Raw genomic sequence first — 27,583 nt, forward strand, 5'->3', positions numbered from 1 at the left:
CCGAAGGGCCCCTAAGCCCCAGGCCGTGCGCGTTGCCTACACAGTAGCGCGCGCCGCCCCACAAGCGCGCGTTCTCTCTCCTCGCGGTGGCAACAGGGCTTTCCGCGGGGCCGCGCCAGACTTTTAGAGATCGTTGATTGGTTGTAGTCTTCACCACCCGACAGCCAATCGAGCAGGGGAAAGGTGACATCACTGTCTCTCCTCCCATCCCCCCCACCCCAAACTTCCCTACTCCGGCTACCGGCAGCAACACCACGTGGGGGAGGGGCAAGAGAGTAGAACCGGTGAGGTCATTGCACCGCCCAGGCCCCTGCTGATTGGCTGCGGGGCTCGTGGCTGGCGGTTGGCTGTTCCTCGCACCTCCCCCTCGTGCCGCTACCGCCGCCACTGAGAGGAGCCACCGGCGACGCCAGAGCCCAGAATCCAGGTGAGTCGGGGCCCTGGGTCTAAGATGTTCCTGGTGTCCAGAGAGACGCACAAGGAACAGCCCTTTCCGACTTTTTCTCCTCGCCCGGGTTCTTTGGTGCTCTGGGCACTCTGTCACATGGGAGTTGTAGTCTGCCTTGTACTGTCGACTACCGGCTGGAGACGTGAGAAGACTACTATTCCCAGCAGGAATAGCGACTAGCCGGTCAACAAACGCTCGGGCCACGCCTTCTAAGCCTGCTCATTGGAGAGTCCGTTCCTTAGCCCCTCCTTCGTTCATTTAATTGGCTACTGTCCCTCACTGAGGTTGGGTTCCGGCCTAGAGTGCATGGTGATTGGGTACTGTATTAGTCATTGGGCACTAAACTGACCTGCAATTGGTCAAGGCTAGTGTCCATCACTTGTTGTAGGGCCGGGCTCTAGGCAGATCAGGCGGTCGTAGGCTCAGGTTGGTGTCGGTCCCGGAGGGAGGCCGGTCTTGGATTTTGGCCCTTCCTCCTAGCGCTGCCGCAAGGGCATGATTGGTCGTTGCGAGCGTCGCTCGTCGCTGGGAGGCGGAGCCGACTAGGCTGCGAATATCTATTGGACTAGGCTGGCGCCAGTCAGCGGGGTTGTGACCGCTGATTGGCTGGTCACTCCAGCTGTTGCAGGTCCATTCACCATTTTGTGTGTTGGAGTAAAAAAAAAAGGGAGAATCGAGAGGGAGAGCTGGAGGGGGGGCGGGGAGGGACCGGACCGGACCAAGCCGGGGCCACGGCCCCCCGCCCCGAAACCTCGCCGAGTTCAAGGTGAGGGGCGGGGCCGGGGCTGACATGGGCAGCGGTGGTGTGGGGGACTGGGGGTCGAGGGGGGACAGGTGGCAGGACACGGAAAAGGGGGTACAGGGGGAAAGAGGTGGGAGGAATGGTGGGAAGGGGACACGGAGTGGAAGAAGTGGTGGAGAGAGGAGTGATAGAAGAGGGTTGATTGGGGGGGAGGGGTGGTAGGCAGAGAACCGGTAACAGGAATGGAGGGGTGACAGGACTGGATCAGGGTGACAGGGAGAGGGAGGGGACAGAGTTGGAGGGGGTGACAGGGAGAGGTGATGGAGAGAGAAGGTGTCAGGTCCAGAGATGGTTGACAGGAGGGTGACTGGGAGGAATAGGTGACAGAGATAAATGGAGGTGCCAGGGAGAGGGTAACAGAGGAGGGGCCTAGGGCCTGTGAGGAGAGAGGTAGAGGTGGTGACAGGATAGAAAGAGAGTGGCAGAGAAGCTGGTGCCAGGAAGGTTGATGGGAACAGAGGGAATGAGACTCCACAGAGCCAGGGCCTAGGCTGGCCTGGGCTTCAGGAGTTGCTGCTCAGATCCTGAGGGAGGGGAGGACCCTGAGTGGGAGTTTTCCAGAGAGGGGTGGATGGGAAGAAAGCAGGCCCTCAGGAAAAGAAAGAGGCTTAGTTTCTGGGGTGAAGAGGGTGGGCTGGGCAGCAGGGTCTAGGGGTGCCTGGCTGTGGTTGTAGGCCCAGGGAGGGGTATCTAAAGGTTTGTGTTTAGACAGAACTGGGGCCAGATCTCAGTCCCCAGAAATGTTGCCTAGCCCATCAAAGGGGAGAAGGTGGTGATGGCTGTTGAACTGCTGGGCATTTGGGTGCCATTCCCTGGTCTTCTATGCTTTGCCTATGAGGATCACAGGATTGGCCCATAGAAGGGACAGGCCTGGGACTACAGGGTCCGTAGGAGGAACAGGGCCCAAGTGGGAGAACATGAAGCCAGGGATCCCTGGGGAGCCTGAAGACTGTCAGGGGTGCCTCTGACTGTGTTTATCTTCTGCTCCTGGGCCCTCCCAAACATCCTGGAAGCCCTCTTTTACCCTCTCACATTCTCAAAGTGACTTGAGAGTAAAGTTTTTTCCCTTTCTCAGGGCAGCTTGAAAGGGGGCGGGCAGTAATGACTGTTCAGGAAGTGGGTGAGGTTGGTTTGTTGGGCTTGTCCTGCTTTTTTTGACCTTATCCTATTTATCCCCACCTGGATTTGGAGGGCATATTTGACGACCCCCCAGGTGGGGGAGCAGCCTACTGGACCATACTGTCAGAGCCAGCCTAGTCAGGGCTGAGATGCATGCAGGCCAGAAGGAGGGGGCTGGGCTTGTGGGTATCACAGTTGTGCTGTGGGGGAGGGGCAGGTTCCTGTCCAGTGGGTCAGAGAAACCCTGGGGTACAGCTCTGTGTCCCACTGTGTGATGACTGATGACATGAGTGTGTGCCTGTGTTTGTTTGCGTACATGTGCTTACGCATGGCATTGTGGCAGCACTGGCTGTGAGCTCTTGTCCCAGATATGCCCCTGGCTGCTCCCTGCCAGGATCTGGGGAGATGGCTGTATCTGGCAAGCTTGAGGTGCAGATCAGAGTGGGCAGCCATCCTTTGAGACTCTCTTTACCCACTCCTTTCCACAGTGCCTGGCCATGCCCAGCTGCCCAGAGGGATGGAGGGAAGGTAGAGGGAGAGAGGCTCACATCACAGCCCAGTCATCTCCTTTTCTCTGGCCTGGTGCTTATATATGTGTGTGCATTTGATTGTGTGTACTCTCTGGATGGTGACAGTGAGACTAAGCATGCCCTCTGGATCATGTGACAGGCAGCACACTGAAATGGTTAGGAGTGCAGATTCTGGAGGCAGATTGCTTGGGTTCAGACCCTAGCTTTGCCATTTCCTAGCTGGATGATCTTGGTCAAGTTGCCTAATCTCTCTGTGCCGTTTGTTTCCTCAAATATAAAATGGGGCTGATAGTAGCACCCACCTCTTAGGGTTGTTGGAGGATGAAATGAGTTAGCAAAGGCAAGCTTAGCACAGGGCTCAGACAAAGCGGTGCTCCATAGGTGTGAACTGTCAGTGCTCCTCACATCCCCTTGGGGCTGTTGGAGCATGTGCATGCACATTCTGTGTCCTCTGCAGAGAGCAGGTATATGTGAGTGTTCCCCAAGGAGCCAGAGTGTATATGCTCAGGGGATGCAAGTGCCAGTCTGTATCTGGGTGCCAGCTAGGGCCCACATGAGTTGAGAACAGCCAGGGAGAAGGCCCTTGGGATCATGGACTTGAGGCAGTGGACTCAGCAAGTAAGAAATATTGGGGGACACTGGGTCTGGGGGGTTTCCTAAGTTTCTCCCAGTGATCCCCGCCTGCTCTCCCATGTTGCAGGTGGACAAAAGATGAAGCCAATGAAGAAAGCATGCACTGGCCTTTCAGGTCCTGGCAGTGGCAACAAGTCCCCACCAGCCACCAGGGCCAAGGCTCTGAGGCGGCGAGGGGTTGGGGAGGGTGACAAGCCAGAGGAGGAGGATGAAGAGGCACAGCCACAACAGCAACTGGGGCCAGAAGAGGCTGAAGAAGGCGAGGAGGAGGAGACTGAGCGGGGCCTTGGGGCTGAGGGGCCACCCCCAGAGCTACACCCCAGCGACCCAACCCCAGGTCCAGCTGAGGACCCAAAGGGGGATGGGGAGGCAGGCCGTTGGGAACCCTCCCTCAGCCGTAAGACAGCCACATTCAAGTCTCGTGCGCCCAAGAAGAAGTATGTAGAGGAGCATGGGGCTGGCAACAGTGGGGTGGCTGGGGTCCCTGAAGAACAAGAACGGACCCCTGAGGAGGCCAGCACCTTGGGTGTGCCTCCACGGCTACCCACCTCCACCCGTTCTTCCTCCACTGACACAGCCAGTGAGCACTCAGCCGACCTGGAGGATGAGTCTGTTGAGGCTTGTGGTCCAGGTCCCTGGCCCCCTGGAGGCACCAGTGGCGGCTATGACCTGCGGCAGCTGCGGTCCCAGCGGGTGCTGGCTAGGCGTGGTGATGGCCTCTTCCTGCCTGCTGTGGTGCGCCAGGTGCGCCGAAGCCAGGACCTAGGTGTGCAGTTCCCTGGTGACAGGGCCCTGACTTTCTATGAGGGGGTGCCAGGTGGTGGTGTGGATGTGGTTTTGGATGCCACACCACCACCGGGTGCACTGGTGGTGGGTACAGCTGTCTGTACCTGTGTGGAGCCTGGCGTGGCTGCCTACCGTGAGGGCGTGGTGGTGGAGGTGGCTACTAAGCCAGCTGCCTACAAGGTCCGCCTCAGCCCTGGCTCAGGCACCCTACCACAGCCCCAGCAGCCGCTGCATCGTGAACCTGAGGAGGCTGTGTGGGTGGCTCGCTCTAGCCTACGCCTGTTGCGGCCACCATGGGAACCTGAAGCCCTGCTGAGGAAGCCCCCCATAGGCCCTGAGGAAGAGCAGGCCGAGGCTGGGTCTGCCCTTCCACCCTGCCCTGCTACCATGGACCCCAAACAGCCCGAGGATGCTGAGGTCTCCAAGATCAGCTTCGGTGGCAACCTTGGGGCTCACTGTGAGGAGGGTGAGGAGAAGCACCCACCAGCCCTGGGCACCCCAGCCCTGCTCCCACTGCCCCCACCCCAACTCCTGTCACCTCCCCCCAAATCCCCAGCCTTTGCTGGCCCTGGCCGCCCTGGTGAGCAGCCCTCGCCCTGCCAGGAGGGGAGCCAGGGTGGCAGCCGGAGTAGCAGTGTGGCTTCACTGGAGAAGGGGGCTGCGCCAGCAGCCCGAGCCCGCACACCACTGACAGCTGCCCAGCAGAAGTACAAGAAGGGCGATGTCGTCTGCACACCCAATGGAATCCGGAAAAAGTTCAATGGCAAACAATGGCGGCGGCTGTGTTCACGAGATGGCTGCATGAAGGAGTCACAGAGGCGGGGCTATTGCTCACGTCACCTGTCCATGCGGACCAAGGAGATGGAGGGCCTGGCTGACGGTGGGCCCGGTGGGGCTGGGCGACCAACTGGCGTGGCGGCCCGTGAGGGCAGCACCGAGTTTGACTGGGGTGATGAGACATCAAGGGACAGTGAGGCCAGCAGCGTGGCAGCCCGGGGAGACTCACGCCCACGCCTGGTGGCCCCCACTGACCTGTCACGCTTTGAGTTCGACGAGTGTGAGGCCGCTGTGATGCTGGTGTCCTTGGGCAGTTCCCGCTCGGGTACACCCTCCTTCTCACCCGTTTCTACACAGTCACCCTTTTCGCCTGCCCCGTCACCCTCACCCTCGCCACTCTTCGGCTTCCGCCCTGCCAACTTCAGCCCCATCAATGCCTCTCCAGTCATCCAGCGCACCGCTGTTCGCAGTCGCCATCTGAGTGCCAGCACCCCTAAGGCAGGCGTTCTGACACCACCAGACCTGGGTCCCCACCCACCACCGCCTGCCCCTCGAGAGCGCCATTCCTCTGGCATTCTACCCACTTTCCAGACCAACCTAACCTTTACCGTGCCCATCAGCCCCGGGAGACGAAAGACCGAGCTGCTGCCCCACCCAGGGTCATTGGGGGCCCCTGGCACAGGGGGTGGAGGAGCTGCCCCAGACTTCCCTAAGGGCGACAGCTTAGACTCTAGTGTGGACTCGGTGTCCCACACACCTACACCCTCCACACCGGCTGGCTTCCGGGCCGTATCACCTGCTGTGCCCTTCTCTCGCTCCCGCCAGCCTTCGCCATTGCTGCTGTTGCCCCCACCTGCCGGCCTAACCTCGGATCCAGGGCCCTCAGTTCGCAGGGTGCCTGCTGTGCAGCGGGACTCACCTGTCATTGTCCGTAACCCTGATGTGCCGCTGCCCTCCAAATTCCCTGGGGATGTGGGCACTGCTGGTGAGGCACGGGCTGGGGGACCTGGGCGGGGCTGCCGTGAGACCCCGGTGCCCCCTGGGGTGGCCAGTGGGAAGCCTGGCCTGCCCCCACCTCTGCCGGCCCCTGTGCCCATCACCGTGCCTCCAGCTGCGCCAACTGCTGTGGCCCAGCCGATGCCCACCTTTGGCCTGGCTTCTTCGCCCTTCCAGCCTGTGGCCTTCCATCCCTCACCTGCTGCCCTGTTGCCTGTCCTGGTGCCCAGCAGCTATACCAGCCATCCTGCCCCCAAGAAGGAAGTCATCATGGGCCGGCCTGGAACAGGTAAGAGGGCAGGTGGGTGGGCTGGGCAAGGGCTAACTTTGAATAGGCCTCTTCAAGGTTTTGTGGAGAGGCTGGCTTCCTCTCTGCTCAGATGTTGCTGTATATGCCTCAGGCAGGGGACTGGACTTTCAAGGTTTGATGTGTGTTTCCAGATGCTGCCTATTATGGACCATGCTCTCAAGGGGTCCATCAATCAGCAGTTCTCTATTGAATGTACACTCCATGTCAGGCCCCTGTTGGGGCTGATAATCATGGTGACAGTTCCCATGTCCTGGACTGGGCAGGGTCATCTCTGTGATAAGCACTGCATGTGGGTTATCTCAACAAGTTTTCACACCCATTCCATAATATAGCATTCACATACATGTCCTATTCTAAACACTTGTAAAATGTTAGCTCCTTTTATTTGTATAACAACTCCAACAGGAGGCTGACATGATTATTCTGGTTTTTTTTTTTTTTTTTTTTTTTTTTGAGACATGGTCTCGCTAAGTTGCTCAGGTCCTCATTAAGTTGCTGAGGCTGGCTTTGAACTTGCAGTCCTCTGCCTCAACTCCTGAGCTGCTGGGATTATAGGCATGTGCCAATGAGCCCGGCCTGTTTATTCTTGTTCAGAAGAAACTGAGGCCAAGTTAGTGGCTTGCCCAGGGTCTCATGACTAATGAATCCTGGAGCTACCCTTCAAACCTAGGCAGACCAGCTTATGACCACTGGATTGTAATACTGTTTTGCAGATGGAAAAACCAAGGCTTTAACAGGTCCTTTCCAGGCAGTGGCAGGACCAAAGACTGGAGCCCATTAAACATTACAGATGTGGTCAGTACCATGGAGGGAGCCAGGGTGTGCTGCACACCCCTCCAGGTGTGAATCCAGTCTGGCAGCCCTTGGGTCAGAGTGGGTAAACCAAGAGTTATCTTAATTAATGAGTCCAAACCAGCAACTCGAGGGTTGGAAGAGCCTCCTGAAGGAGGCCTGTGGGAAAGCTCCAAGGTGGAAGGAGGACAGCCTAGGAAGAGAGGGGAAGAAGTCTGTGGCTGCAGGGCTGAGGCTGGGGCTGGAAGAGTGGCACTTCTGAGATGGTGCTGGAGAGCCAGGGGTCCAGACCAGCTTGGGCCTTTAGGAGCAACTCAGAGCAAGGATGACAGAACTGTCACCAGCCCTAAGCACCATTTTATTTATCTATTGTTGGCACAAGGCCTCCTCTTTGTCTATCTGTCCCCAGCCCTGTGCTGGATGGTGCTGTAGACACATCCCTGCCTTCACATGGCTCACAATCCCTGGAGTCAACAGTCTAGCACGGTCAGGGATAGGCTGGGGGAAGCCCAGGAGGCCTTGGAAGCCCAGAGAAGATGCTGATCAGCCTGAAAATTCAGGAAAGGCTTCTTGGAGCAGGAACCTGAGGCCTGTGAACTAAAACCTGAAGGCTCTACAGGTGTGAGCAGGGCTAGGTAGGCAGGCAGAAGGAAGAGTTTGGGCAAAGATTTAAAGGTGGAAGGACACAATTACAGGACGTTGAAGTCAAGGGCTATGGATGGTGGGTGAGGGGGATGTGCAGCTGTATTAGAGAGCAAGGGTCCAGTTGCAGAGAGCCATTAGAAGACTTGTGAACTTTATCCTGAGAGTACTAGGGAGCTGTAGAATGTTTTGAGTGGATTCAACCACAGCTGCACCAAATCCCTGAGACCAGAGGCAGGGTGACCATGGAAGAAGGAAGGTGTGGATGTGGGTAGGAGTTGCTGTAGCTTCAGCTGGGACGGGGCCAATTCAGGATGGAACCAGGCCCTGACTTCACACAGCTCCAGCCCAGGCCTGTCTCCAGAGCCAGGGCACAGGGCATGGGCTATGCCTACTCCCCAACTCACATTTTGAGGTAGTCAGCACTGTGTTTCACCCCTCCCTTGACCCTTGCATTTGTTGTTGTAGTTGATATGAGCAAAATTCCTCAGAAGTAGGCATGACAAGATTTCTGTCTTTGGGCAGAAGAAGAAACTGAAGTAGAGGGTCTCCAACCACCCCTTCACTACCCACCGCCCACAGGCCCACAATCCCTTCACTGGCCCTAGAGCATTGTCTCAGATGACCCTCACTGCTGCAGAGTGGGGAGGGTTGGCACTGCTGCCGGTGATGCTGAGGCCTCCCAAGCAGGTGCTTTTACCATCATTTTTCAGAGTAGAAGTGAGGTCAAAAAGAAAGTCATCCTGTTTGAGGTCTCCAGCCAGGGAGGGGCAGGCCCAGACCTTGAACCAGGTCTGCCAATCACCATATTGCACTAAGAGCTAGTAATGACTTACTGAGCACTGGGGATGCCTGTGCCTCATAAGCTGTTCCAGATCCCTGCTGAGCTTTTCATGATTGAGTCCTTGAAACGCCCCCTGGAGGTCAGTTCCATTGGCCAGAGAAGGAAACTGCAGTCCAGAGAGGTCACCAAGCCAGGATTTGAACTCAGGCTATCTGACCCAAGATCTCAGGCTTTTAAGCACTATCAATAATAACAATAAAAACAATAATAAACCTTTTTTTAATTGAGCATATAGCCTGTGCTCAACCCCAGGCTTGGGGACATTTCATCAAATCCACCTGATGCTGTGAAGCAAGGATTACCAGCCCTATGGTTCAGGGATAGAACTGAAGTTCAGAAAAATGAGGCCCTTTGTTGGAGGCTACCTGGTCGTCAGAACTTGTCCAGTTCCTGTCCTGGCAGTTCTGAACAGCGCCTCCCTGACAACACTTATGCTGAGGTATCCAGGCTGTAACCCCCCCCCCCCCCGCCCCAGCCAGCTGGCCCTTTCATTCTTCTCCCAGAGACTTCTCTAAAACCTTGGGAGGTGGGTACCTTGGGACCTCCTCCCTCTCAGGCCCAAATAGAGCAGACTGCCTCCATTGGCACAGTGAGACTGCAGTCCTGGCCCCCTTTACCCACCTGTGCGAGGGCCCTACCCACCATTGGAGGGTAGCAGGTGTGAGGGGGTGGCCCAGGGCAGCCTGCCTGCTCCTGCCCCCCGCCAGGCATTTGCTTCCTCTGGGGGATGTGCTGGGGCAGGCTGCCGGCATTCTCTGCATTCTGTGCATGGCATGGCTAGCCAGCTGCCTTTGCCACCTCCCTCCGACTATTCCCGCCTGCTCTCAAGGAGAAGAACCCCACCCAAGCCTTTAGTCCCAGCCTAGGAGGCCAGATGTCTCAGTTCCATTCCTGGCGTGGTCTCCCTCCCAGCTCCAGCTTCCTGCATGGCTTCCCTTTATTGACAAGCATTGCCCCTCCTCTGGACTTCTGTCTCCCTTCAAACCACTACATGTCCCTGTTCTCTTATTTCTCTATTTCTGTATCTCTCTTGAACCTCAGGCTGCCTGAGTGAGTCTGGCTTTTTACCTTTGTGGGTTTGTCCCTCTCTAGACTTCAGTCCTTGTTAGAGCTTCCAGCCCAAGCTGTTTTGGTTCTCAGTCTTAGGGTCCTCTCTCCCTGGGCCTGCATGGCCTGACCCCTTGGCTCTCTCCTAGTCTTTACACATTGTTGCTGCCCCCATCCCAAACTCACACCCCATCCTACATACACGCACACACACACACACACACACACACACACATTTTTTTTGGTACTAGGGATTGAACCCAAGGATGCTTAGCCAATGCACTACATCCCTAGCCCTTTTTGAGACAAGATCTTGCTAAGTTGCTTTGAACTTGGCAATCCTCCTGCCTCAGCCTTCCAAGTCACTGGGATTACAGGTATGCACTATTGTGCCTGCCTCTCTGATCTTATTTTAAGTCAGTGAGCAACTGCTAAGCACCAGGTCCCCTATTCCTTCTTGGGAAGTGCTGGGAGGTTGACTGGGCATTGGGGCCCCCTCTTACTCCTTCACAAATCAACTGCCCACTATTGTCCTCATAATCTCCAGAGAAGTGTTAGGCTCCATCTTGCAGTCATCCGGGCACCTGTTCCCCAGACAGGCAGGAAGGCGGGGGCTGTATGGGCCAAGCTAGGAGATCCGGCTGTGGAGGGTGGCAGGAAAGCAGCTCCTGTGGCCACCCACCTGCTAGAGGGCATGACCCAGATCAACTCCACCTCTGCCTCCCAGGGGATGCTTGTGGTGCCAACTTAGAGTCAAGGCAGTACCCATCAACTATAGCTGGGCAGGTAGGGTAAATGAGGCCTGGAGAGGGACTGAGGGTGTTGAGCCTGGGTCTCCTGACTCCCAAATCCAGGCTCTTCCTAGTACTAATTTCCATTTTTTCTCAAACAGTTCTTTCTCAAATCAGTTCTTTCCTGCTACCTCTGCCAGGTCTAGGACTGAGTAGTCTTGGGACAAGTGCCTGCAGAAGGCAGATGTGATGTTGGAGGCACAGAAAAGGATGAGCCAAAGGAAGTATTGACTATAGGGAATCCTGAGGATGGAGGCAACTCATTTGCCCATAGGGGCTTGAGAGGGAGGTTCAGGTAGACTTTTCATGGGAGGTGCCATTTGAACTGAAGTATGAAGAATGAGCAGGTTTCAGAGTAGTGAAAGGAAGGACAGAGCAATCCAGGCCAAGGTAGGTTTATAAGCAAAGGCCAGGCACGGTCAAAGTGCATGAACTCTTTTGAGTGGCTAGCTAAGGCTGGAACCGACACAAGAACCCAGGCTTGGTGGAAGGGTGCCATGGACATGGAGGACAGGTCCAGCCAGGTCAGGCTTGAATGCCAGACTGAGAAGGCTGTATTCTGGAGCCCCTAAATAGCCAAGACAGGGTTTAGATCCCACGTCTTCCCTACCCAGCTCTAAGTGTCAAAGATCCCTGGAGACTGCTCTGGAAAAGGAAGGAGGCCCTAGTTTGGGAAGAGCTTGGGGGAGAGGACTGGAGGGGGAAGGACAATTCGTGAGGTTGCAGGGGCTTATGAGTCAATTGTGACTTAAAGGAAGAGCCCTTGCTCCCCCAGTTTAGCAGACCCCAGCACTAGGCCCTTGGAGGGGTCAGGCTGCCTCCTGGTGGCTGCAGGCCGCGGGGCAGCAGGTGCGCGCATGCGCAGCGGGAGGGGGGGGTTAGGTCTCAGAGCCCCCGGCGCCCAGGCATTAATGGCTCCATTAGTGGCCGGGAGGGAGGCACATTAGCGGCGGCGACGGCGTCTGGCTCTCATTACCAACGGCGGCAGCGGTTGCACCACAGGCGGCTGGACCCTCGCCCACCGAGTCGCCTCCTCCGCCCGCACTCCGTCCCTTGTTCCTGCCCCCCACCAGGTTACGAGCAGGGAACCCCGTCCCCTCATTTAGGCAGAAAAGCCAGGCAAACGGGTTCAAATGTAGGTCGTGCCACCATCTGACTGCGAGATTACCCCCCTCTGAGCCTGCTGATCGAGAAGTAGACAGAAACCGTGCACCTGGGGCTTCGTAGATGCAGACAGGCACGGTGTAAGGACCGCGCCCTACCCCGGTCTGCACCTAGGGGTGCAGGTTCCCGCGCGCCTCAGGGGGTAGGCCCCCGGCGTGAGGCATCGGTCCTTCCCATTGGCTGACGTTGCACCCGCCGACCGCCGATTGGCCAAAGCCCACTCCCTCCGCCCCTGCGCAGTTAACCCCTACACGACTGCGTCTTCGCGCTGGGTGCCCCCACCCCCAGGCCCTGGAGACAGCTCGGGTGCCAGCTGGCCCGCGCCCCGCAGCGGCCCGCGTGGGTGTCAGGCCGGTGGGGCGGCCGCCCGCCTTCCCAGCACAAAGCGGCTTTGTGGGGCCTGCCGGGGTCTGGCTGGGGGCCAGGCAGCGAGTGGAAAATCTCGTGAGCGCTGGGAGGGGAGGGGAACACAGGGCGGCGCCCCCTCCTCCGCCCGGGCGTTGGCGCCTCCCTTAGCTCGCGCCGACCAGCCTTCACAGTCCTGGCGCCTGTACACCCCTCTCCTTCTGCCCCGCACCTTTCCACCCACAAGGCCCTATCCCGCTTTTCATCCACATCCTGCCCTTCTTAGACCCTGGGGATTTTCCCTTGCTCCTTTCTCTTGCCTTTTTTCCGCTCCTGGTTCTCCTGCCTACCCCAGCCCCACTCACACTGACTCACTGTGGCGCTATTTTTAGGCCCCTATCCCTGCCGAGCCTCACCAGCCCAATCCTGGGCTCGTTCCCCAGGCAACCCTGGCCGTCGCCGACGCCACCCGGGGTGGGTGGGTGGGTGGGTGTGTGTGTGTGGAGAGCGGGTGAGGGGAGCTGGGGACACCCAGGCGGGGACTGGGCCTAGAGAGCAGGGTGGGGAGCCGCAGGCGGGGGCGGAGTGCCTTGCGGGGGTCAATAAATGGGGCCCGTAAGTTCAGAGCCTGTCTGCTAGTCGCTCTGCCTGTTAGCATCCCTGGCTGGTCGCCCCAGGCGTCTGGGCAGGCTCATGCCTGCACTAACCTTGGTGGCTGTTGGTGTCTGTCTGGGCTCCCTGTCCCCAGGCCAGGGTGGGGTGGTACTGTGGGAGCTGTTTAGTTTAGGGGTCAAACCTATGTGGAATTAGGAGTAGTTTACATCACAGTTCTGCCCAGTACAGCTTTGAGTCACAGATGGCTGTGTACCTCCTCTCAGACTGGGCTGGGGCCCTGGTTTGGGGAACCTTCTCAGACTTTTCCAGCTAGGGAGGACCCAAGTAGGGTTAAGGATGGCTGGAGAGAGGGAGTTGTCTGGGGATAGGTCCTGCTCCCTCCCCTCCACTCCTAATCCACCCCCACCCAGGGTTCCTCCACCCTGAACAATAGAAGCTAAGTATAGGGCTGGCCCAGAGCCCAGGGCAGGGGGGCCCTTCCCGCCCGGATTCCTGCCCCTCCCTGCCAGGCTGGGCCCCCACTTGGTTGTACCCTGTCCCAAAAGGGGCCTCTTCTCATACTTTTTCCATGGGCACTGTGTATTCTAACAGATGTGCAGTCCTCCCAGATGTGTGGGGCCCTCTTTCCCTGCTGTGCCATGCCTGGCTCTTCTCTTCAACAGAAGTGGGGGAGCATGATTCCTCTGAGCTCTGTCCCTGAGCTTCACTGTAGTGGAGAAGGGGTTAACTTACCAATAGGTGACTCACCGGTGGGAAGAGGAGGGGGCAGTGGTGGGGAGATAGCAGGCCACATTGATTTCAGCCTCAATTTCTGCCTCACATTGCAGTCCCTGGGGCAGTGAGGTAATGGAGGGTCTGAGTCTGGGGCTGCATGGGGAGGAGGGGGCAGTCACCTAATAGTCCCTCTGGTAGCTCCTCCAGGCTCAAAGCCAAGTGTCTGGCCTTGCCATCTTTGGAGGTCAGAAGGCTGCAGACCTTTCTTTTGCCTCTTGATCAGGTTACCCAGTTTTTGCCCCATTTCCATGTCTTCAGCTCCTTATGTAGATGGGGCAGGCTGGGAAAGGGGTTTACCTGCTCTTGTGGAAGTTCTGCCTGTGTAGGAGCCTAGTCTTGGTCCATCTGAGCCTGTGCAACCTTTACCTGCCCAGGTGTGAGCTCAGGCCCCTACCTCTCCTGGGTGTGGTCTCAGGATCCCTCTTGGGTGATACAGGGCCTCTGCATCTTTGTCTGGTAGTTTCCAGACCCTTTCCTGTATCTCTGTGTACCTGCTCACATTTCTGTAGTTCACTAGTCTCTCTGTATCATTGATTGATCATATTCCTGGGCCTCTCTTTGGAATTCCCTGCTTGTGTACATCTTGAGGATTATTTTGAGTAAAGGCCAGAACACTTGAGTTTGAGCACTGGACTAGTATCATCCTTTCTGCATGATCATATACACTTTATTCAGCCTGACTCTCATTTTCTCACTAGAAAAACAGGCATAATAAAGCATATTTCCCCAGGAGGCTGTGAGGATTCAGTGAACAGGAAAATACAAACTCCCAGCACAACAACCCCAGTGTTAACTTCCTTTCTTCCTCCTGGCCCTTTCCTCCCTTTCCTGGAGGTAGGATGTTGCAGGAGGGATAGTAAATTGTCCCCTGCTTTACACTGCTCAGTAGTGTCACAAGTGGTAGATGAGTCAGGCCTGGTAGCTGAGTGATGATGATGCAAGGCCACAGGGCTCTGTACAACTGATGGGTCCTGGTACTTAAGTATGAATATAGTGTCTGTGAGGGTAAGTTTATAGAGTGTGGTGTGTTGGTGTCGGGGTATGAGTGCTAGGGAGGCTTTATGAGAATGTGTGTGGTTGTGTGGGAGGAATGTGGGGTGTGTGTAGTGGACAAGCAGTGACTGTGCTGAGGTCTGCCTGTTTGACGTGTTGTTTTGCAGGCTGGGGAGTGAGGCCATGGCCTCATATTAGGCAAATGCTGTTACACTGAGTGTGGAACCTGATATGTTAGTTTGTGATTCATGTGGGCTAGTGGAAGTGTGATGAAGATGTGTTGGTGAAGTATCGTGACAGGGCATGTACAAAATGGGTGATTTTATTAAAGAGTATGGGTGAGAATTGATTTGAGATTGATGGGGAATGAAGGACCTTGATTGTATGTTAGTACATCAGTTTGAGCAGGTGTACGGGGTATGACTTCGCGTGTGACAGTGTGGGTGTAAGACGGAGGGCATATGGTACCCGCGCTGTGTGTGATAATGGGGTGTGGCATGGAAGTCTGTCTATGAGGAGTGTGTGCGCGTATAAGTTAGGAGGCATCAGGGATGGCTCGCCCACCCTACGTGATTTGTCTGCCCAGCGTGGCCGGACGCGCCCAGGCGAGCCGCGCGTGAGCGTTTCTTTTGCGAGCTGGACACATAGCACCATAGTCAACCCAGGGCCTCCGCAGCAGCGCAGCACCCCAAACCGCCCCCTGGCTCACTGCCTTTGCTGCAGTGCGCCCTCCTGCCACCCTCCTACCGCGGGCCCGCCCCCGGACGGCTCCGGGCCAACCGGAGTCCGCCCCGCCCTGCCTCTATTTGCATATGACTGACGTTCCCCCGGGGCGGCCAATGGGGGCGGGCGCGGCGGGGCCTGACCCGCGCGCGGCAGCGGCAGCCAATGGGATTATTCGCGGGGGGCCGGGCTTGCGCGGAAGGCCGCGGGGGAAGCGGGGAAGGGGCGGGGGGAGGCGCGGCGGGGGGAGGGGAGCGCGTAGTAGTGGCGGGGCGGGGAGGCGGCGGTGGTTCGGCGCGGGGCTTGCTCGGAGCGCACGGACACACACACGCTGGTCCTTCTGCTTGCCTGGGGCCGGAGGTCGACCGGGCGCTGAGCCGCGGGCCCAGGGCCTGGAAAGGCGGGGCGGGCGGCGCTAGCAGCCGGGGCGTGCGGGGCCAGAGCCGTTACCCGCCGGAGCTTCGAGGGAGGGAGGGAGCGAGAGAGCGAGCAAGCCAGCAAGCCAGCCAGCGGGGAAGGGAGGGGGCCGCCCCCGCGCACGCGCGCCGCGCCCCGCCCCGCCTGCCCCGCCCGCCGGACTCCGCGAGGGAGGAGGGAGAGGGAGGGGGCGGCGCCGATGGCCCCCGTGCCGCGCGCCCCGTGACGGCCCCCGCGCGCGCCGGGGGGCGGGGCGGGGCCGGCGCGCTCTGACCTCCCCCGCCCCCCGGGCGGCGGGAGGCAGGCGGCGCTGTGCGCAGGCGCGCCCGGCGGAGACCCCCGCGTGGGGCGGCCGGAGGGGGGCGGTGGGGGGGGCATGCGGCGACGGCCTCCCGTTCCCCCCGGGCCCAAGCGGCGACGGCCGAGGAGCCGGCTGCGGGCGGAGCGGCAACGGTCGCTGAGAGGTGCGAGCCCCTGCCGGGGCTCCCCCGTGCCGGACCATGTACTCGGCCCACAGGCCCCTGATGCCCGCGTCCGGCGCGGCCTCCCGTGGCCTCGGCATGTTCGGTCAGTAGCGCCGGGTCCCTGGACTGCAGGGGTCAAGGTGTCGGGGTGTTAAGTCTGAAATAACGGTGATGGGGCTGTAGTACGAGAACCGTAGAGGCAGAGTAAAGGGGTACCGGGAAAGTTACGGAGCCCGAAGGGGCCGAGCGGTTAGTAACGGCAGGTGGGAACGTGATGGAGCCATAGGAGTGAGAGGGGAGTACCTGGGGAAAGCTGTTTTTAAGTGATGGGGTGAACAGGTCCGTGGTGAGATGGGAGGCGAGGTTGCAGAGTGTCTTTGGAGCCTGAATTAGAATCGGAGCTGCCTGAGACCTGCTGGTGGAAGGTGTGGAATCGGAAGGGGGAGGGTGCTTTGAGTAGTGGGCTCAGGATAAGCCTAGCTCGGGAAGTGAGACACTGTTGCTCAAAACAAGACTGGAGTGTTTGTGTGCACCTTGACAAAAAAGAGATACAGACTGGGACACCTGGAGGGTAGTGTACTAGAGAGGTTGTAGGACCAAAGGACTGCCCGCCATTGTCTGTTGAGCCCCTCTTTTCCCACTTCCTAGGAAAGGAAGAGGCCCTGATGAGATTTTGTGAAGAAAGGAACAGGTCTAGGTCCCTGGGGGCTGCTGTGGGGTTGGAGGGCCCAGCAGGTTTTTGGGGCCCCCAAGGGTTGTCATTTAGTCTTGTGTATCCTCCAGTGCTGTCTTCCAGATCCCCATTTCTCTGTTTCTTTGAGAGCTACTTTTTCTTTGTTAGTCCCTCAAAAATCAGGTCTTGAGGCCAATTCCTTACACATAGTCTAGGTTTCTGAAGGCATGGGGGGGTCACCTCAGGTCAGGTTGATCTGGATCAAGGGGCTGCCTGGAATGATGGAGACCAGGGCTAGGGCGTTTCCCTCCTTTCCTCTTCGTCTTCCCCTAGCGGGGGCCTCTCTCCTCCAGTGCTTTGCTGGTTCCACTTCCCCCCCAGACCTGGGCAGTGAGAGGGGAAACCCCCTCCTGGCTAGGCTACCCAGAGGTCTAGCAGGGGCAGGTCCAGCTCAGGCCCGCCCTCCTGTGCCAGTTCAGGGAGTTGAAGGTTGGACCCCTGGGGTGGCCTCTTGGTGAGGGTAGTGTCTTCCTGTCTTAGCTTTAAGGAAACACCTGGCACTTTTTGCCTTTTCTGAGCAGAGACTTGTAACAGTTCTCTCCTTTGCCCTATTGTCTGTGCCTTTTCTTCTGAGTTTACCACACCCTCGCCTCTTTCTGGGCAAGGAGGCTGGATACTGGGCTGAAGATAAGCTTGGGGGTTTAGGGGAGGGAGGGAGGTTGGGAGGTTTCTTTATGGGCTCTGGAAGTCTCTGGGGAAGGGGGAGAGCTGCTGGAGCCACCTGAGCCCCGCCCAGGAAGGGCAGGTTGGCCCTCTGGGGTCTTGGGGGAGGAAGTCCAAGAAGATCTTATATACCAGGGGCTGGTCTGTGTGAGACCCCCACAACCCTGGGGGAACAGAGAATTGAAAGGGGAGGGAAGACAGGGCCATCTGCCTCTGGAGAGGGAAAGGGAATTGTGAGCCCAATGTGAGGGGCTGTCAGATGGCAACATGGGGTGCTGGGAATGTGTTGTGACAGGCATGGGGGTCCCCAACCCTATAGAAGTCTTGGGGCATCAGGAGTGTGGAATGGCAGCTGAGTGACCTCATTTGTGGCAGGAGCCAGTCGTTCCTCTGGTCTGTTCCCTGGTGGCAGGGCTGGTAGAGGTGTGTGGGGGGGGAGTGGGTTGTGAGTACTATTCCCTTTTCTGCTTTTGTTTTCTTTTTTATAAATCTAGAGATCTTTCAGGGAGGAGTTTTTCCTGAGTGACATCTCACCGACAAGCCCAAGAGGCTCTAGGGTTAGGGAAAGGGGTGTAAAGAAGGGACAGAGCCACCTTGTCCAGGGTTGGGCAGAGCTTCAGTTGGGGGTCAGGGCCAAGTTATCCTGCTACCCAGCTCACCTGTCTCTTTCCCACAGTGTGGACAAATGTGGAACCTCGCTCTGTGGCTGTGTTCCCCTGGCACTCCTTAGTTCCCTTTCTGGCACCCAGCCAGCCAGACCCCTCGGTGCAGCCGAGTGAAGCCCAGCAACCTGCCAGCCACCCAGTGGCCTCCAATCAGAGCAAAGGTGAGGGATAGGGTTCTGTGGGAAGGCCTGTGGATGGGGAGAGGTAGGTGGTTCAGTGGCCCTCTGATGTACCTCTGTGTTTTCAGAACCTGCTGAGTCGGCAGCTGTTGCTCATGAGCAATCATCAGGAGGGACAGGGAATGCTGACCCTGGGCGACCTCCTGGAGCCACATGCCCTGAGAGCCCAGGGCCTGGACCCCCACATACTTTGGGGGTGGTGGAACCTGGTAAAGGTCCCCCTCCTACCACTGAGGAAGAGGCTTCTGGCCCCCCAGGAGAGCCCCGGCTGGATAGTGAGACAGAGAGTGACCATGATGATGCGTGAGTGCATCACAACTTGGGACAAGTTGGTGGGGGGAGAGGGTAGCCAAAGCCATGGTCCTCATTGTCCCTGATGCTCCCCCAGCTTCCTTTCCATCATGTCTCCGGAGATCCAGTTGCCTCTGCCACCTGGAAAACGTCGGACACAGTCCCTCAGTGCCCTGCCCAAGGAACGAGACTCATCTTCTGAGAAGGATGGACGCAGCCCCAATAAGGTGCCTCCTTTCTATCTGTTTTACTCATAATGTGGTCATCCGAGCATGTTTCCCTGGTCCTAACCACCTTGCTCTGGACTGTTTACTGTAGCGGGAGAAGGACCATATACGGCGACCTATGAATGCCTTCATGATCTTCAGTAAGCGGCACCGGGCCCTGGTCCACCAGCGCCACCCCAACCAGGACAACCGGACCGTCAGCAAGATTCTGGGAGAGTGGTGGTACGCCCTGGGGCCCAAAGAGAAGCAGAAGTACCATGACCTGGCCTTCCAGGTAATGCTTCCTCCTCTTGACTGTTCCTGATTTGCTCTGGTGGGGCGGGTAAATGAAGGGTCGCCCTGCCCTCTCCTGCCAGGTGAAGGAGGCCCACTTCAAGGCCCACCCAGATTGGAAGTGGTGCAACAAGGACCGAAAGAAGTCCAGCTCAGAGGCCAAGCCCACGAGCCTGGGGCTGGCAGGAGGGCACAAGGAGACGCGGGAGCGGAGCATGTCGGAGACGGGCACTGCCGCCGCCCCTGGGGGTTAGTCAGCCCCTTGGCTCTCCCACCCCGCCACCTCTCTCCCTGAGAGCTGCCAGCTACCTGCTTGCTTGCTCACTCCCTGCCCCAGCAGCATCTTTCTGCTTTGTTGCTTTTATTTGAGGAGCATTACCCATAAAGGAACTTGCAGTTGCTGTATGTGAAGGAGCCAGGGAGATACAGATGAGATATCCAAATAAATCTCATTACGAACTGCTGTTTATTGATCATTTTCTACATGCCAGACATCATGGGGCATGTGTTGTCTTGTACTCAAAACCACAGCCCTTTCCAGATGAGGAAACAGGCTCAAAAAGACAAAGTCATTTGTTTAAAGTCACCAACTGGTAAGCGGCACAGCCAAAATTTAAACTTCAGCTTGGTTGGTTCTCAAGACCATAGTTGGAACTGCTGCAGCTCATAATGCCCCTGATGTGCTGCTTCTACTTGACAAAGAGTATCTGGAGTGCCTGGCAGTGTTCTGGGGTGCTTTTTTGGTGTGATCTTTTGGATGTGATCTTCTAACTCTTTGAGGGAGTGATATTACTGCCTCTCTGAGGTGAGAAAACTGATGCTCAGACAGGCCAATTGTTAGCCAGCCATTATTACAAGGATAAGTCTCCAGGCTTGCTTGCTCTTAGAAGGTCTGCCTCCCTGGGAATGGACTTGCTTCTTATAGCCCCGGAGGGCAAGAACCAGCAGGAGGGAGATGCTGGGCTGGTGGGTGATTTATTTTTCCTACCAGGTGGCCCAGGAATTCCAGCCTGCTTCTCCCTAGTATCTAGAATTATCTGTGGGTGGATTAGCTAGTATAGATGCTGGTGAGAGGCTTCTTGCCTCTGTGACAGCCAGAGTTCCCCTTCTGCTTTACAGTGTCCTCTGAGCTCCTGTCCGTTGCAGCCCAGACACTCCTGAGCTCCGACACCAAGGCTCCAGGGAGTGGCTCCTGTGGAACAGAACGGCTGCACACAGTTGGGGGACCTGGCTCGGCCCGACCTCGAGCCTTCTCCCATAGTGGTGTACACAGCCTGGATGGTGGGGAAGTTGACAGTCAGGCACTGCAAGAGTTGACTCAGGTGTGGGGTGCAGCCACCAGGGGGCGGACAGGGAGGGCTTCCAAAAGCAATAGACCTGGCTGAACCCTTCCTGCCACTTGTCTTGCAGATGGTGTCTGGCCCCACGTCATACTCTGGCCCAAAGCCTTCCACCCAGTATGGCGCTCCAGGTCCCTTCACAGCCCCTGGTGAAGGAGGTGCCTTAGCAGCCAGTGGGCGGCCTCCACTGTTGCCCACCCGAGCCTCTCGTTCCCAGCGTGCTGCTAGTGAAGACATGACAAGTGATGAGGAACGCATGGTCATCTGTGAGGAGGAAGGGGACGATGATGTCATTGGTGAGCAGCGCAGGGCTGATAATCCTGCTGGTGACCCGAAAGCTGAGGGTTGGAGGGTGAGCAGAATCCAGGCTGATTGGCTCCTTATTTCTTTTTTACGTTTGTTTATGACCACATGCCATCTGTGCTGGTCATGCAGAGTGAACCCAACCTTACCATCAAGGAAGCTATCATGCCAGACAGGAGACGTGAGACACAGGCATTGTTGAGCATAGCACTAGATGCTGTTATGTGTTACTCCTCCCCCAACATGCTTTTAGGCTCCTCCAGTTGGGCAGGTATTCATTGACCTGGTTTAGTACTAGTGTCTTGGACAATACCACCAGCTTGGGGCAGTTGAGACTAGAGCCCAGGTTCCAGACTATAAACTCCTAGGCTGGCCTGCACCTAGCCCCTTGCCCACACTATTCTCTCTGTTTCCTTAGCTGATGATGGCTTTGGCACGACTGACATTGATCTAAAGTGCAAGGAGCGGGTGACTGACAGCGAGAGTGGAGACAGCTCTGGGGAGGATCCAGAGGGCAACAAGGTGAGGCTTGGTGCTGTTCAGTCTCACAGGGGATGAGGGAGGTTAGGGTCTGGAAAGGGCAAGCTCCTACCCCCTTGGAGTTGGGTCGCAGCCAAGATGAATTGAGGCCTTCAGCTGGCAGGGGTGTATTAGGCTGGCTTAGCCAACAGGCTTGCTGGGCATCTAGGGTTGTCCAGGTGTCTGCATTTCTTTGACTTGAGTGTTTCTCTCTTTCTTCAACCCAGGGCTTTGGCCGCAAGGTGTTTTCACCAGTGATCCGTTCCTCCTTTACCCATTGCCGTCCAGCATTGGACCCTGAGCCACCAGGGCCCCCAGATCCACCTGCAGCCTTCAACAAAGGCTATGGTCCCACCCCATCCTCCTCCTCCTCATCACCTGCCGTCTCCTCAGCCTCGGTAGCCACCTCCTTCTCTCTGGGCTCTGGAACCTTCAAGGCCCAGGAGTCTGGTCAGGGCAGTGCAGCAGGACCACTTCGGCCTCCACCTCCTGGGTCTGGCGGCCCAGCTACACCTTCCAAGACCACCCGGTTCCTCCCAACGGATCCTGCCACTTTCCGGCGCAAGAGACCTGAAAGCGTTGGGGGCCTGGAGCCACCAGGTCCCTCAGTCATTGCGGCACCTCCCAGTGGGGGAGGAAACATTCTGCAGACATTGGTCCTGCCCCCAAACAAGGAGGAGCGGGAGGGCAGTGGGGCCCGAGTACCCTCAGCCCCAACCCCATCGCTGGCCTATGGGGCCCCAGCAGCCCCCCTGTCCCGCCCTGCTGCCACCATGGTCACCAATGTTGTGCGACCTGTTAGCAGCACTCCTGTGCCCATTGCCTCTAAGCCCTTCCCCACCTCTGGCCGGGTTGAGGCATCTCCAAATGACACGGCAAGTGGCAGAACTGAAGTAGGCACTGGGTCTCGAGTGCCTGGGGGCTCCCCACTGGGTGTTAGCTTAGTATATTCGGACAAGAAGTCAGCAGGGGCCGCCCCACCAGCCCCACACTTGGTGGCTGGGCCCCTCTTGGGCACTGTGGGGAAGGCACCTGCCACTGTTACCAACCTACTTGTGGGTACCCCAGGCTATGGGGCCCCTGCACCCCCTGCTGTTCAGTTCATTGCCCAGGGAACCCCTAGTAGTGGGACCACTGTGGGCTCAGGAGCAGGTGCTGGGAGTGGACCCAATGGGCCAGTACCCCTGGGTATCCTGCAACCAGGTGCCCTGGGCAAGTCTGGGGGAATCACCCAGGTACAGTACATCCTGCCCACGCTGCCCCAGCAGCTTCAAGTGGCACCTGCCCCAGCACCAGCCCCTGGGACCAAGGCAGCGGCTCCCAGCGGCCCTGCACCCACCACCAGCATCCGTTTCACCCTTCCGCCGGGCACCTCCACCAACGGCAAGGTCCTGGCCGCCACTGCACCCACTCCTGGCATTCCCATCCTGCAGTCTGTACCCTCCGCCCCACCCCCTAAAGGTGAGGCCTGGCCTGGGCAGCAGCAGGATTGGGGCTGTAGGTCTGTTTGGCTTTTTTGTAACCTTTGTCTTTCTTGCCTCTTAACTTCCAGCCCAGTCAGTTTCTCCTGTGCAGGCCCCGCCCCCAGGTGGCTCAGCCCAGCTGCTGCCTGGGAAGGTACTAGTGCCCCTGGCGGCCCCTAGCATGTCAGTGCGGGGTGGCGGGGCTGGCCAGCCGCTGCCCCTGGTGAGTCCACCTTTCTCAGTACCTGTGCAGAATGGTGCCCAGCCACCTAGCAAGGTAAGGACATGTTAGCTATGGCTCCACCTTTCCCTCCTCTTTCTGCTGCATGTCAGTCCCTATAGACCATTGTTTCTGTTTTCTCCTTTTCTGATTCTTTCTTCCTGGGGTTCCACCTTGCCATCTTTACTTCCTGTCTGTGTCCAGCTAATTTTCTCAGTATCTTCACCTATTCTTTTTGTGTGTCTTCCACCTCTTTGTCAGCTTTCCTATCCCAAATTCTGAGGTTCCCACTTTTGCTTAGCTCCCACCTAGGTGTCATTTCTCTCCTTCCCCCTCTTGGTCCTAGCTCACCTCAGCCTGTGGGTGCTTCTACCCACAGATTATCCAGTTGACTCCCGTGCCTGTGAGCACACCCAGCGGCCTGGTGCCGCCCTTGAGCCCAGCCACACTCCCCGGACCCACCTCACAGCCCCAGAAAGTCTTGTTGCCCTCCTCTACCAGGTGAGTACAGTTGAGCCCTTCCCCAGAGACCAGGGGAGGGGTGGGATAGGGATGGCTCACCTCACTCTTCCTTTTTCCTCTCCCTATGGCAGAATCACCTATGTGCAGTCGGCAGGTGGGCACACGCTGCCCTTGGGCACCAGCCCTACATCCAGCCAGGCTGGAGCAGTCACCTCATATGGGCCTACAAGTTCTGTAGCTCTAGGTTTCACCTCACTGGGGCCCAGCGGCCCTGCCTTCGTGCAGCCCCTGCTCTCAGGTGAGGGGTGGCCTGGCAGGCAGTGCTGGGGACCCAGGGTGGGGCTGAGACAGCCTGGGCCCTGACTTGGTCCCCCACCTTTCGCTTGTTCTCTCTCAGCAGGCCAAGCCCCATTGCTGGCTCCCGGCCAAGTGGGCGTGTCACCTGTGCCCAGCCCTCAGCTGCCTCCTGCCTGTGCAGCCCCTGGAGGTCCTGTCATAACAGCATTTTATCCTGGCAGCCCTGTACCCACCTCCTCAGCACCCCTGGCTCAGGCATCCCAGGCACCCCCCAGCCTGGTCTACACTGTGGCCACTAGCACCACCCCACCTGCTGCCACCATTCTGCCCAAGGGCCCACCAGCTCCTGCCACTGCCACCCCAGCCCCCAGTAGCCCTTTTCCTAGTGCCACAGGTGGGTATCAGACCAACTCAGGGCATGGTATGTTGGGAAACCCAGGGGATGGGGCCCCCAGTTAGGCCTGGCTTAGCAAACACTTCTACCTACCAACAGGCTCCATGACCTACAGCTTAGTGGCCCCCAAGGCCCAGCGGCCCAGCCCAAAGGCCCCCCAGAAAGTGAAGGCAGCCATCGCCAGCATTCCCGTGGGCTCCTTTGAGGCAGGTGCCTCTGGGCGGCCTGGCCCTGCACCCCGGCAGCCCCTGGAGCCTGGCCCAGCCAGAGAACCACCTGCTCCAGAGTCTGAGCTTGAGGGGCAGCCTACACCACCAGGCCCTCCACCACTCCCAGAGACCTGGCCTTCCACGGCCCGGAGCAGCCCACCCCCACCCCTGCCTGCTGAAGAGCGGACTGGCACCAAGGGCCCTGAGACCATGGTGAGCATCCAGCAGCCCACAGGCGGGTTTCCCCTGGTGCTTTTCACTGCACTCTGCTCATTTTTGCTTTTTTGTCCTGCTCCTCATCTCTTCATGCCTGTTTGTGCTTCCTGTTTTTTTATTGTATCCCTTCTCACCTGGGGCCTATGTCCTGGCCTTCCTGAGGCTATGGGACTGGGTTTTCTCCCAGGAGTTGGGGTGTCTCAGCATTTATCTGTTTTTGGCCATTGCCCCTGTGCATCTGATCCCAGGGTTGTTCTTCCTGTCTGTCTGCATCCCAGGCCAGCAAATTCCCCAGCTCGTCTTCAGACTGGCGCGTCCCTGGGCTGGGCCTGGAGAGTCGTGGGGAACCCCCTACTCCTCCCAGCCCGGCCCCAGCTCCAGCCGCAGCCTCTGGTGGCAGCAACAGTGGCAGCAGTGAGGGCAGCAGTGGGAGGGCGGCCGGGGACACACCAGAGCGCAAGGAGACGGCTAGTACCGGCAAGAAGGTGAAGGTGCGGCCCCCGCCCCTGAAGAAGACCTTTGACTCTGTGGACAAGTGAGCAGGGGCTGGGGTCCTTGGAGGAGTGTGTGGGGTTGGTGGGAAAGAGGGCACCACAGGCCAAGGCAGGGGAAGTGATCCTGCCTGCCTTCCAGCAGGGTCCTGTCAGAGGTGGACTTTGAAGAGCGCTTTGCTGAGCTGCCTGAATTTCGGCCAGAGGAGGTGCTTCCCTCACCCACCTTGCAGTCTCTGGCCACCTCACCCCGAGCCATCCTGGGCTCTTACCGCAAAAAGAGAAAGAACTCGACTGGTAGGCAAGCGCTGGTTCCTAGGTAGGTAGCGGAACAGACCTGGACCAATTTTACTGAGCTTGCTTATGTTTGGACAGACCTGGACTCAGCACCTGAAGATCCCACCTCACCCAAGCGCAAGATGAGGAGACGATCCAGCTGCAGCTCAGAGCCCAACACCCCCAAGAGTGCCAAGTGCGAAGGGGATATCTTCACCTTTGACCGCACAGGTGCAGGCACTATGGGGACCCTAGGATCTTTAAGAGTGGTATTGGGGGGGGGCAGTAGAGGAAGAGGAACAGTGGAGTGGGTATTGCTGAGTCAAGGGTAAGTTCTGGAGACCAGGTCCCTAATCACCATGTGACTTTGGGTGGGTCCTACTCTGACTCCCCTGTGAAATAGAATTCAAGGAGCATTGGTGGACACTTGGACAGTGGTCAGGAGACTTGGCTGCTGCTGTGGCCCTAACTGTGCTCCCTGTGCCCTCACAGGTACAGAAGCTGAGGATGTACTTGGGGAGCTGGAATATGAGAAGGTGCCATACTCATCACTGCGACGCACCCTGGACCAGCGCCGGGCCCTGGTTATGCAGCTCTTTCAGGACCATGGCTTCTTCCCATCAGGTATGTCTTGAAGTCTTGGGGGTTACTTGGACAGATCCTGTCTGTCTGTATACCTCATCCTGCCCTCTCTGCTTTCTGTCCCCAGCTCAGGCCACAGCAGCTTTCCAGGCCCGCTACGCGGACATCTTCCCATCAAAGGTTTGTCTGCAGTTGAAGATCCGTGAGGTGCGCCAGAAGATTATGCAGGCAGCCACTCCCACAGAGCAGCCTCCTGGAGCTGAGGCCTCCCTCCCTGGACCTTCCCCCACTGGCACCGCTGCTACCCCTGCTCCCACTCCCAGCCCTGCTGGGGGCCCTGACCCCACCTCACCTGGCTCGGACTCTGGCACAGCCCAGGCTGCCCCACCACTGCCTCCACCCCCAGAGCCAGGACCTGGACAGCCTGGTTGGGAGGGGCCCCAGCCCTCTCCCCCACCCTCAGGCCCCTCCACAGCTGCCACAGGCAGGTGAAGGGTTCTCGAATAGATCCCAGGGCCCACAGTACCCCCTCAGGACACAGAGTGTAGGTGGCAGGAATGGGGGTATAGTGGGATGGTTACCTCCTTCCCAATAAAGCCATTTCGTCCTTTCCAGTTTGGGGCGGAATGAGGCCTGCTCCCATTGTATGTACTTCCTCCTCCCCAGCTCCCTCCCTGTGCTGGGGGGCAGCTGAGGGAAGCCAGGGCAGTCTCCTGCCACTGAGCCCCTGTATATAACCTGGAGCGTGTGACCTTCAGAGCTTTTCACTTGTACTTTATGCAAAATGGCTCATGTGAGGGCTGCAAGCTGGAGGGTAATGTGGGCCTTGGGCCACAGGGAGGTGCCTGTGGAGTAGGGGGGAGTTCATGCACCCCTTTTTTCCCCAGAGGGGCTGGACTCAGGTTAGTTTTGGGGGTTGGGGGCTCCTGCACTTTGCCACAGGCATGGGGAGGGTTCTCTCCCCACCCCCTCTGCCCTCCCAACTTGGGTTGTACTTTCTAAGAAGGTGATTTTCCCCTACGTTGCCCCCATCCCCAGAACAAAACATGTTGATCATGTGCAATATTTCTTACTGTGCCGAGAAGCCGCAATGACTGAGATTAAAGCTGTTTAACACATGTGTGTGGCTGCTTGCTTGGAAGGGGAAGGAGTGTTGTGCATTCCAGGCTGGTTCACAGATGGTTGTGGAGCAGTGCGCTTTCCTACAAAGTGAAGGAGCAACTCCTAGACCACCCCAACATCAGAGGGACACCATGGACAGAGGTCCCTACCTCTAGATAAAGCAGCCTCTGCAGTCAGGGCCATTGTTTCCTCAGGGAACCTCATTACCCTTCTCAGCTACCCAGTGAGGAAGCTTGGGGAAGGCCTGAGATGAAGGACTGCAAGAAAAGCAGTTCACACTTACCAGTCCAGGAATCTTACTCAAGAAAAAGGCCCCAAGAGATCCTAGCTCACAAGTAGCACTTGAGGCCAATCTGTCCATCATACAGGGCTGTCCTCAGAGTGACCTCTGCTACCCCCATGTGGCCTGAGCCAGCAATGCAGCCACAGATGAGCCTCTTTGGGTTTGATCATTTTGGCTCAAGCCTGTGGACTCATAAGTACCAACCTGAGACACCCACCCATACCTGCACTGTGTGGAGGGACTTACTCAGGGTAGAAGGGTCAGGGAACCTACACAGGAAGTGATAGGTATCTACTTAAGAGTCAACAGGAAGTTCCAGCTAAGGGAATGGCATTTGCAAAGATGAGGGATGGGCTTTGACTG

At 57.8% G+C, this 27,583-nt stretch overlaps 1 protein-coding gene across 9 annotated transcripts; it reads left to right on the forward strand.

The window, feature by feature from the left end:
* The first annotated feature begins 359 nt into the window (after positions 1–359).
* On the forward strand, positions 360–26,918 carry Cic (capicua transcriptional repressor). Of its 9 annotated transcripts, none has more exons than XM_026403697.2 (21): positions 360–427; positions 3,600–6,380; positions 18,085–18,234; positions 18,321–18,555; positions 18,641–18,770; positions 18,862–19,044; positions 19,127–19,292; positions 20,163–20,365; positions 20,454–20,679; positions 21,105–21,208; positions 21,433–22,666; positions 22,758–22,945; positions 23,268–23,389; positions 23,482–23,648; positions 23,748–24,041; positions 24,141–24,463; positions 24,745–25,001; positions 25,100–25,254; positions 25,333–25,464; positions 25,726–25,857; positions 25,943–26,918. In XM_026403697.2, the coding sequence occupies exons 2-21, from the start codon at positions 3,611–3,613 to the stop codon at positions 26,305–26,307; spliced, it is 7,536 nt and encodes a 2,511-aa protein (XP_026259482.2). In that variant the 5' UTR covers positions 360–427; positions 3,600–3,610; the 3' UTR covers positions 26,308–26,918. The 9 variants fall into 9 exon arrangements, with proteins under 9 accessions (XP_026259482.2, XP_026259485.2, XP_026259484.2 ...); XM_026403700.2 differs by having other exon boundaries at positions 25,103–25,254; XM_026403699.2 differs by having other exon boundaries at positions 23,751–24,041.
* Positions 26,919–27,583: the final 665 nt, after the last annotated feature.

The sequence above is a fragment of the Urocitellus parryii genome, chromosome 15, assembly GCF_045843805.1.
Source record: "Urocitellus parryii isolate mUroPar1 chromosome 15, mUroPar1.hap1, whole genome shotgun sequence".
NCBI classification, from domain to species: domain Eukaryota; kingdom Metazoa; phylum Chordata; class Mammalia; order Rodentia; family Sciuridae; genus Urocitellus; species Urocitellus parryii.